Below are 11,782 nucleotides of genomic sequence, written 5' to 3' on the forward strand. Positions count from 1 at the left end.
GGGACAAATCCATCCACCCGGTCAGAAGTTATGGACCAAACAAAAATTCGGCCATCTTGAAATTGTTGACCTCCAAACTCGAATCAGTTCATGAACCTGCCCTAGAGCATTCACACACCAAATCTGGGACAAATCCAAACATCCGTTCAAAAGTTATCGCGTTAACACGAAAGACCTTACGCGGCGGACGCGGACGCGGCGGCGGCGGCGGCGGTGCACGCAAAACCATTACATCCCCGACGCTCCGCGTTTCGGGGATATAATAATGACAGTAATATGTCAGTATAACTCGTTTGGTTGGTTGCTTGTTTTGTCTCATTTTGCATGACCATTAATTTGCCATACATTCATCAAATATTATGGGCCTACTTTCTACAGCAGAATACAGACTGATTTGTAGGCCAACCCTACACATTCAACACATACAATAGGCATCAGGTCTACTCTATTAAGCCAATGTGGTGTCCCTGTACACTATACCACTGGTGCCCCTTTATGAACATGTGTTAAGTTTGTGCCCCCTCACTGGTCAAAAATGCTTGGTGCCCCTGAGTCCTGTGCCACTGCCCCTAATGGATAATCCGGCCCTATTAGGCATAGACCGCGGAAACCCCCTTGGAGAGGTCCTCATAGCATTGCCACCCCGAGAAAAATCTCATGCAGAAGACAACCAGATATGACCTCATGCAGTAGGCAACATAGTGCCCGAGAGCTGCCCTGGACGAAATGCTGTAGCACCCCCAAGAATGATAGCCTGGGAAATCCCATGCTGTTTTGCTCAATCGTTCTTTTAAAGATTCTTCACCATTGCGAGATAGGGCTAATTTTGACATGCCAGTTTCTTACTCCAGTTTGTAACATAGTCCAATATTCAATCAAACAGCTTCATTGGAGGAGGTCTGCACTCTTTGAGTGTATTTCTAGTTTAGTTCGACAGCCAGGGACCATGCACAATGAGCCTAGTCATTGTTTACAAACGTAAAAAGATGGTTTGTGCCAGATAATCCATCTGCAGCCCCCCCCCCTTACTTGAGTCGTGCTATACTACTTTTTCTGCGGACCCCCTCTCACAACCTAGTCTATCCTTATGCCTCATACCATGTACTTGTGTCAGTGCACAGTGCATGGAGGTCTTCAGTGCATAGTGTCACGGAAAGACTTGAGCACTATGCACTGTGCCTTCACTGGAAGTGACGGAAGAGTAACCTGACATGTCATCTGGCTGCATTCACCAACTACACGCTTTGTTCCCTTTGGTGGGAGTCAGGTAATCAAAGAGTAGGCCAACCGATAAGTATAGGTCTAATTATGACTCTACAAGTATAGCAAAACTTATCCAGAGAAAAATATGGGATATTTCATGGCCATTTACCCATTTGTGGGTTGGTCATAAACGCTGAATCAAAAACAATTTGAAGGAGCAGCATAGATGCAATACCTACTCCCCCCCATCCTACACAGTGCACCTTTGAAACAACTATGCTGCTCATAGAAACTGTGCTGCCCACTTCCAAGTAAAACAGCAATAGGGCCTATTTACTAGTTTGACCAAAGTACAGTAGGTTTTGCACCTCAGAATGTCCCATTACTGTAAATTAAAAAGGACAGCGATGGAGAAGATTCACCTTTTCATGTATGAACTTGGTTTTCCAGTCGTAATGAATACTTTGATGGCGATGGCAAGTATGAGGTAACATTTGTGAATGGGCAGCATGACATTCTAGAAAGAATGTGTTAAGTGTTACTCCGGCCAACTTTGAAGTTCACCAATACAACTCACTGGCACACATGTTTGCAGGAGTTTTTAAATAATCCAGTGTCAGGTTAAAGATGGACAATTGACCTTTTACTTTGCAAAATGTCACCACCTCTGGCTGAAGAGAAGGGAAATGTGCATGGTGGTTCAGGCCAATGGGGTATGGGGCACCTAAGTCACGCCCTCTACTTTCTGGTTCATGGGGCAGAGTGAGTCAAAAAATTATTACTGGGCTTGAAATGTGGTTTTTCGACATCAATCCAAACCTTGGACATCGACTTATGCACCACAACTCGCCTTGTTCACTTACATTCATTTTTTTGCAACTGTCTGCCCCATGAACCAGGAAGTAGAGGGCGTGACTTAGGTGCCCCATAGTGGCATCAGGGGGTGTTCACTCATGGAAATAGCTACTAGCCACAACTGGCTAACCCTAACCACGGGACAGTGCAAAATGAATGGGTGTCAATGGACATTCTACCATTATAATTTTTGTGATTTTTTATAATTTTTTGTCCTGAAATATTAATATTAAGTTCGAAGCTAGAAATAATAAGACCCCATTTGAGTAGCGTTTCGATTATTTTGCGCCACTAGATTATATACTGGGTCACAAAGCTCAATTTTTATGGGGCCAAACCCATAAACATTAGCACGATGCTAGCGAGTACAGGTTGAAATCTTCTAACCTGCTGTAAAACTACACACCTGAACGATTTGTCAATACAGCCTATTGTTAAACAACTGCTTACCAGGAATGTTTTGTTGATATTTGTGACTGGAAATGGCAGTAGCAATGTATTTAGCATGGGTTCCCCTTTCCATTCCATACATTTTCCCACATGAAGGACTGGCCTACGCTCGTTACTGCAGTATGCATGCAAAGCTAACTGGCTACAATGGGAACCAATGAGACTGAGCCTTCTCCCTGTTAGAGATTCTCTGGTGGCATCAAGGAAAGTTTAAAAAGCAATGAGTTCCTCCCCTCACACACATTCACAACCCAACAGGTTTGGAAACAGCAGTACTGCCCTCCACAGGCAAAGGGCAGTAACTATGCCAACATGGAAACTGAGGGAAAAAAGGACTCAAAGTTTTGGCATTAGATTGGATATTGTAGTTACCGGTACTCCAAATCTGACACTTGGACCACAAGATAAAAGATGTTATGAAGATGTTACGGTAATGTTCAATTATGAGTATAAGGTCTTTGTCAGTTAACATAAACGTACAAACGCAAAACATACACAGACACCTTAATTTCCATTGGGAAAAACTCTACTCTACTAAGACCATTTTCAATCTAAACTCAATTATGGCAAAATATGTAGTTACTGCACTTTGCCTTTAGAGGGCAGAGTAGAGACAAGCGTCTCGTATTCTCTCTGGCCACTCTCCTTCCCAACTGGACTAGTGGACTGAATCAGACCAAGACACACCCAATGGAGAACAATACAGACAAAAACACACTCTTCCCAAATAAGGTCTTTATTCATTTATACAGATATTTAAAATAGTACAAAACCTCTGGAAAACATTGAATGGTAACAAACATTTTTACACAAGAATAAAAACATAAAAAACACCCAAAGCAGGCACACACTCAAGACCAACAACACAGAGAGACATATATACGGACTGACCAGGACAGACAGACAGAAGAGGACATGATCATCTCAGCAAGACCTCTCGCCAGCCCACCACCATCCCATAATTCATCAGCACGAAGCTACAAAACAAACTGATTCGGGAGGAGGGGGGTTGGACTGCGAATACAGAACTGACTAATGCAGTGTGTGTGTGTGTGTGTGTGTGTGTGTGTGTGTGTGTGTGTGTGTGTGTGTGTATACATGGAAGGGTGCCTGAGGGGGTAAACGTGTGTGTCACTGTTTTAATGTGGCTTTGGCCATTAGCTTCACCATGCCGCGTGTGTGTGTGTGTGTGTGTGTGTGTGTGTGTGTGTGTGTGTGTGTGTGTGTGTGTGTGTGTGTGTGTGTTTTCAGCGCTGCGATGACGTGGGGTTGGCCAGTAGTTTCTCCACCATGTTGTGTGCAAATCGCAGGCGTCCGGCGAGCTCCCTGCTACAGCCAAATTCCTCCAGGAGGCTCAGGCGATACGTGCGGAACTCGCGACGCTCATCGATGTACGTCACTGCACCCATCAGCGGACACAAGATCACCTTGGTGTGGTCCTGAGAGCGCAGAGAGAGCATAAGATCAGCGCAGGACTTCAGTAGGAACTCAACTGTGGTTTTGACATCAATGGGCATATTCAGGGCCCAAAATTAACTTCATCACCAGCCAAAATCTTACTAGCCAAACACTAGTCACTTTGACCCATTAGTGAGTGCAAGTTGGTGTTTTCTACTAGCCAAACTGAAATTTAACCATCATTTGGCCTGTTGTCTGGTGTTAATTTAGAGCCCTGAATCTAACCAGGAAACCCAGTCTAGCGGCAAAATCCACAGCTGAAAAAGCAAATCAATAACTGACCAAATCCATTGAAAGGAGTGATGTTAGAACAGTCAAGAGTCAGGTTTTGGTTATAAGGGGAGGAGTTTTGGTAAAGGGGGAGTGGTTTGAGGACACTACATCAATACATTACATTTAGCTGATACTTTTTATTCATAACAAATTAGTTCTTTAGGTGCAGGGTATGGGGCACCTAAGTCACGCCCTCTACTTCCTGGTTCATGGGGCAGGGGGAGTCAAAAAATAGTTACTGGGCTTAAAAATGAGTTATTTCTGGATTTGTAGTGCATAGGTGAAGGTCCAAGGTTTGGATTGGTGTCAAGAAAACTCATTTTCAAGCCCAGTAATTATTTTTTGACTCCCCTGCCCCATGAACCAGGAAGTAGAGGGCGGGACTTACGTGCCCCATTGGCTACAGTCCCTGGAGCAGTGTGGGGTTAGGTGCCTTGCTCAAGGGCACTTCAGCCATGGATGGAGGTGTAGGGAGAGGTCCCGGTGGAATTTGAATCTGCAACCCTCTGATCTACAGGCCAGCGCCAAAGAATGGTCTATTAGAGCAGGGATTCTTAACCATAGGACCGCGGCCCAATGCTGGGCTGTGCTCAAAAACCTGAGGGCCGCAGAAAAGTTTCAAACTCGCGCTTGTGGGCCGTGCAACTGCGTACCTATAATAATATAGGCCTAATTATTTATACAATAGGCCTATGTCTGGTCATGGGCAATATTAGATGGGCCACGGGCCACTCTGCACTGAAAAAAAATGGGCCTCGACGTCAAAAAGGTTAAGAATCCCTTTATTAGAGTAAGAGACATCAATCCCGTTTGTTTCCCACACCCATGTGACTTCAGTTGAGCGCCCCTTTAGGAGACCTTCAGTTAGGAGACATTGGGATGAGAATAAATGGAGTTCCCTTCAAGGCTTGACGCTGTAGATGGCAGTAGCGCACATCTCATGCAAGCCACCACCAAATGGCACTGAAAGAGAACAGGGGACAACGCCCTCTTAGGAGACCAAACTTGAGCACACTCCTTTGCATTGGATAGGCAGATTTTGGGTTATGTTAGTGTCATAGACAATTCTTTGCCAGCACTCTAGCCATTGCGCCATGGGGGAAGGGTGTGTGGTATGCGGTACGGTGACCCCTGACTGACCTGGAAGAAGTTGACCTGCACGGTTCCGTTGCTGAGGTGGAGCACGATGGCGCTCTTGGTGCGGAACCAGTAGTTCAGCGACGGCAGACGCGTCAACTCGTCACCGTCACGAGGGGTGATGTTGGCACCGGCCTTCAAGAGGTGCTCGCTCATGTAGTTGCGGAAATACTTCAGCAGCGTGATCTAGACACAAACAAAACCACAAATGAAACAGCTTTCAAGATGAGCTCGCAGCGTAAGCGGCACACACAACCCTCAAAGAAGTTATATAAATACATCAGCAATGCACGTAGACACACACAAATAAGTCAACAGAAGATCACTCTGGCTCTGACATTAACTAGCTAGCTTTGATGGCTGCAGTCATGCAAACAGCTGAACCTACTGCAGAGGAATGAAACTGACAAGCTGCCAGATAACAGCACAGAAGCAAATCATTCATTAACAAGCCACTTCAAATAAATACCACACCACAAGCAAATCTTTCACAACAGCAACATCTTTTAACATTTTGGGAAAAGTTACAGTAAGCCTATAGAAACTCAAATATCACAACTTCTGAAGAACGTAAAAAACACGAGACTCTTGGGCTAATGAAGATGAAACAAATTGTATTTAAAGGAGAACTACGCTTTTTTGGAACATTAAGGCCATTTTCTGAGTGGTCTGCAATGTTTTAAAGACCCCCTCACCGTTTATTTCATGTTTGCTGCAGTCTCTGTTATTTGGCTTATTTGGATTTGATCTCAACCAGCTTTAGAATGGCTGTCTATGGGCACCTGCAACTCTGTTCTTAAAATTACCTTTAACATTTGTTTTCAAGAATATGCAACTCACCAAGTGTTCAGCAGTATTCACTGGTGTTCCTTAATTTTTGTAGCGAAATATGGCATCTGTCATGTTTTGTGTGTTTTATGTAGCCATTTGTAAATTAAGTTTCACTTTCTTTCACAAAATGGCAAATAAAAAAATGACAGAAGCCATATTTCGCCTTGAAACTTGTTAGGGACTGCTAGTGAACACCCCTAACCACTTTGTGAGCTGTAGACTTTCGAAAACAAATGTTTAAGGTGATTTTAAGAACAGAGTTGCAGGTGGCCATAGACGGTAGGGCTGCACAATTAATCGAAAAATAATCAAAATCGTGATAAAATAGTGAAATCGAACTCATGATTTTAATCGTGATTTAATCGTGGCAATAGTGACCTACTTTTGAGAGCGTCGTTGAAGCCAGAACATACTGACAGGCTGGTGTTTCTGGCCAGAAATCTGTCCACTTCAGGGCTCCAGAGTGCGACCAATTTGGTCGCATATGCGCCCATTTTTTTCAATGGTGCGCCTAAAAAATATTTTTAGGCGCACCGGTGCGACCAGCCATCAGTAGAACAAAATAAATTACCAAACAACCGTTTTAATGGACATACAATTAATTCATTCTACAGTAGTGGCCCATCATCACACAATAAAACGTGTCGATGCGGTCATTCCTTCAACTCCACTGAACTACCGGTAGCTTTCTCTCCCTTCCTCGTTCACAGGCAGCCCGACGTTTCAGAATAGAATGTTCGACTTCGCTCAACTATCCGAGTTCACATGTGCCAGCGAGTTTTGTGTTCTCAACCAGGCGAGTTTTGCAACGGACGAGAGAGTTACAATCACGGTAAAAACAGCAAAATGACTTGAGGATATTTTAAACATGAGAGAGTCACAATCACGGGGAAAAACTAAATGGCTTGAGCGGATATTAAACATTGCCACACAAAAACGCAGACTGGTGCGGGTAATTGCCCGTTTCAGCCGCGTGCAGAGCTGGCCAAACAACAGGTGACGCGCTAGTCTGTCGGGACTTTCTGTGAGAGTTTTTTGATAGCGACTAGGGCAGGCTACATACTGCCTATCAGTCGGCAAGGCATCGTTCATGCACCTCGAGACAGCAGGAGGGAGAGAGAGAGAGAGCGAGCACGCGCACCAGTGCTGTCGTGTCTGTTCGTAGCGCTTGCTAAGATACCACAATCATTATGCTGAGGGAGAGCGCTCAAAAACGGGGAAATAGACAAAACCCAATTCACCTCAGATTCCACTGTAAACATAGGCTAGGCTATTTGTGTCTGATGCTTTTAAAAATCACGACATTTTTAGCAGGGTTTGTTAAAAAAAATCTATCCATCCATCCATCTATCTTCATATTGTAACTCTGTGCTTGTGCCGTGTGTGTAGCCTTATTGCAGAAAAGGCTGGTATGTTGATCTTACTAGTCAAACACATACTGGCTAAAAGGCTACTAATTTGGTCTTTTCTACCAGCCAAACCGCTTGTAGCCAAGATGTGTTAGGTAGCCTACTGTCATGTCTTTTCATGTGATAGTCTTCCAAATGTGCTCCTTATAATTTACAGGGTGTCTACAGGTTTGACCAAGTCAAAATTAAGACATTAAGACTTTTCAATACCATTTTCCAAATAAAATTAAGACCAACTCGCGGCGTTTACAGGTTTTAGCAAGTCAAAATTAAGACATTTTAAGACTTTTCAATACAATTTTCCAAATGAAATTAGGACCAACTCGCAAGATCATACACAGGTTCAAATGAAGCACAAAAAACAATTGGTTATTTACATTAATGTAGCCGTTTGAAAATACATAACTATACACAATGAAACTTTACACTAAATAAAATTCAATAATGCGTTCTAAATTACACTACATGGCTACAACTCCCGATTTCCGTCGCGTTTCATCACATGGCTGACATAATTATTCCTTCCTAAATTGAGCTCCACAAATTTAAGACATTTGGGTTGAAAATTTAAGACAAAATAAGACTTTTCAAGGCCTTATTTGGCGAAAATGAAATTTAAGACTTTTTAAGACTTTTTAAGGACCCGCGGCCACCCTGATTTATATTATTCTATTATTGTTGCTATTATTATTGCTATTGTTATAATTTTTAATTATTTTTTTTTAAAGCTGAGGTGCGTGTGTGTATGGGGTGGTGAAAACATTTGGGTGCACCTAAATTTTGTGCTGGTGCGCCTAAAAAATTTTTTTTAGGTGCACCAGTGCAACAAGTTAGTCTGGAGCCCTGCACTTACATTTCATGCTATTGCCTTTACATAATTAATACAATTCATTTTATTTTGCTCATCCCGTATAGTCTAGTCACCAGAGGGGGGTCACGCGCACCCCCTGTACTTGTTGTCGAAACCTATTTTTTTAGACTCCTCCATATGTCTAATTTACAATAAGAGATGTTAGCATTGCAGCAAATTGTCCCATGGGTGTTTTTCAGGGCTCATCTTGGAAACTGTGCAATAGCGATTTATACAATTCTGACATTTGACTATTCACATAACTTTTGAACCAGACATGGTACAAAGACAAATGAGACCACTTTTCCATATAATTCTAGCATGGGGAATTGATTGGAAGGGTCAAAAGGTTCATAAAAACATGTTTAGACTACTTTCTAGGAGAAAAATGACTAAAATGTATCAAATATTCTAGAAATTCTGACAGGAACTAGTGTGTAGATTTTCAAAAATGGTGTAAAGATGACATTCATTGCAAGTATTTATGACTAGAAACATTCTTTAACTTGAGGTGACTACCATACATGCTGTCATTAACATTAAACCATCCCTGCCACCTTTTAAGGCTATGCTTAGTCATGGTTGATGCGAAAAGCATAATATTAGCAATCAGATGCATTGATGACTTGACCCTTCCAAAGCATCCAAAAACAGATTTTTTAAAGTGGTTTACAATAGTATCAGAAGTACTTAGAACATAATAAATGTTTACCCAGTTTTTGGTGACAAGAAAGCCCTCAATTTCAAGATGGCCGCCACCAGGCCCACAAAATGAGCATTGTCTGAAAATTACCATACAATGACCAGGAATAGTGATGTTTGATATGTATTGTGATCATATAATATTCTTAATACCATGCTTACTTGATGGGTAATTTATTATGAATAAATTTTGATATTGAAGAAGTCCATTAGCTACATGAAATAATCTTATTGAATTTAATTCTAAGATCGAAATTTGTGGAAAAAAAAACTGCCATGTGTAGGCTCAGAATCTTGTATAGCCAATACAGATAATAATGTCAATATGTAGGTGTTTTACCTCATGTTTCTGACTTGATCAGTTCATGTTCTGAGTAATTGCATTACTGTATACCGCTAACAACAATGTAAAATTCCCACTTTCCAGCAATTCTGAAGATTTAGAATCAGAATACTTTCATTGGGTATTTCCTAACTCCTTGAAATGGTGTTGGCAGCACAATGCATATAATTTCTCGCAAACAAATTCACCCTTTAATTGCTTTAAAACATGCAACACACCAGCCAGCTCCTGCACATTTCTGTAATTTACCAGAAGAAGCCACCCCAATTTCCATGGTAACACAACATGCCCAAACAGCTGTAGCAATAGCATTGTAGCGAAGGGGAGTAGAGTTGCCCAGCCGGGACTCGAACCCAGACCTTCTGGGGTAGTAAACTGGGGCTCTGACCGCTACACCAAAGAGCCAGACTCGTTGGCATGTTAGTCAGAACACACCCACAACCCTAGTGATGGTCACTCCATCACACTGCCTTCCCCTTCTGGAAGCGCTTCACACACTCTTGGTGTCCCTCACGCAACTGCCCATCATGGTTCTCCCATCCAGTGTGCCCCATCATCAATACTTCACCCATCACTGGGGTCCCCAATCCTGAGGGTCCCTCACCTGCAATTACAGCTCACAAATAATGGGTATGCTTCCGATGGCCTCATGGTAGCCATCCCACTTCTGACACCATTTGTAGCGAAGGGGAGTAGAGTTGCCCAGCCAGGGACTCGAACCCAGACCTTCCGGGGTAGTAAACTGAGGCTCTGACCGCTACACCAAAGAGCCAGGCTCGTTGGTATGTTAGTCAGAACACACCCACAACCCTAGTGATGGTCACTCCATTACAAGCATAATAAAAGACGCAACAAATACTCCGAACTCTGAGTATCTATAGTAACATTAAGCCAGGGGGTATACTGAGAACATGGTATACTGTTAACCAACAATGAGTGGTAAACCTGCTAATAGATATGCCTATTGTTATCCTTTAGTAAAGAACATTAGGGGTCCAGGCTCCAGATGATATACCTCTAACCTACTAAACCAGCTAATTAATATACCCCCTAGGATGCACTCTGATTTAATATTAAAATGAAAGCTTTGGATTTGACCACCATTCTCTCCAGGCATCAGTGAGAAACACTGTGTCTGTGTCAGACTGTTTGACTCTGTGTCTGCCATAATCAAGCCATGAAAACCAACTGGTCCAGACAATGGCCAATGTTGTGTGCTCAAAGACAGAGCAGAGTTGCTAAACACTCTCTTTGCCAACAAGCCATGATCCCATCATGTTTTAAAGCGGCCACCATCAAAGTTGTGCCAAAGAAATCATTCCTATCCTGACGCATGCATCATGAAATGCTTTGAAGGGCTAGTAATGTTGCACATCCAAAAACAAATCCATCCATCTACCCTCTTCTTGTTCACATTGTATACTCCAAATATCCCACAGAGGAGGTGATCTCTCCCGTCCTTCCAGCCCTAATCCATCTGTACAAAAAAACTAATATGAGAGAATGCTCTTGACATATGAGGATGCTGGTCATGGATTGCAATTCAGCATTCAGCACCAGTACCTCATCTACAGACTGTACAATCTGGGTATCAACACCAGCCTCTGCAACTTGCTTCAAGACTTCTTTAGGCAAGCACCAAATTCCAAGTACCTCATTTATCATGACTCTCAGCACAGGGCCCAAGGTTGTGGGCTCAGTCATCAGTGCAAAACAACCTTTAGCACCAATCCTCTTTGGAAGTTTGCAGATAACACAGCTCTGGTGGATATCCTCGCCATGGGGTGATGAGACATTGTAAATGTGGTACAGACACAACAACCCAATACCCAGGGCACGCCCAACACCCTTCACACTCTTCACCCATCACTCGGTTTCGGTTTGTTACTGGTGTAGAGAGAGTGAACTACAGAAAATCCCTGGAGAGGTGCATGAGCGAGGTTCTCTACTGGGACCCCAACCCTTTGTCACGGATGAAGCCCATTAATGTCATTGCTTCCTGTGTAAACTGGAATGGGTAAATGCTTCACCACCCATCATCTATGTGTACTGTGGCAAGACAGTGGGGTGTGTCCTTCAGCACAATGTCCAGAACATGCAAGATATGTCAGGAGACATGTCAGTACACCAAGGGACATGGAGGAGGCCATAGGGTGGCTTACAACCCAGCAGTGGGATTGATAGAGCCCTGCAAAAATAAGCTTTTTAGGCCACTAATGTCAAATGCTCAAATGCTCAGGAGCAATAACAATTCTACAGTATTTATTTAGT

General features: G+C 43.0%; 1 protein-coding gene across 1 annotated transcript; it reads right to left on the reverse strand.

Annotated features, from left to right (window-relative positions):
* Positions 1-3,228: 3,228 nt before the first annotated feature.
* Positions 3,229-5,577, reverse strand: LOC134445055 (serine/threonine-protein kinase PLK1-like). Its single transcript, XM_063194172.1, has 2 exons — positions 5,380-5,577; positions 3,229-3,947 (listed from the first exon to the last, which is right to left on the reverse strand). Exons 1-2 carry the CDS (start codon positions 5,530-5,532, stop codon positions 3,756-3,758), a joined length of 345 nt encoding a protein of 114 aa, XP_063050242.1. The 5' UTR covers positions 5,533-5,577; the 3' UTR covers positions 3,229-3,755.
* Between the last annotated feature and the right edge of the window lie 6,205 nt (positions 5,578-11,782).

This window comes from Engraulis encrasicolus, unplaced genomic scaffold (genome assembly GCF_034702125.1).
Source record: "Engraulis encrasicolus isolate BLACKSEA-1 unplaced genomic scaffold, IST_EnEncr_1.0 scaffold_963_np1212, whole genome shotgun sequence".
Taxonomy (NCBI): domain Eukaryota; kingdom Metazoa; phylum Chordata; class Actinopteri; order Clupeiformes; family Engraulidae; genus Engraulis; species Engraulis encrasicolus.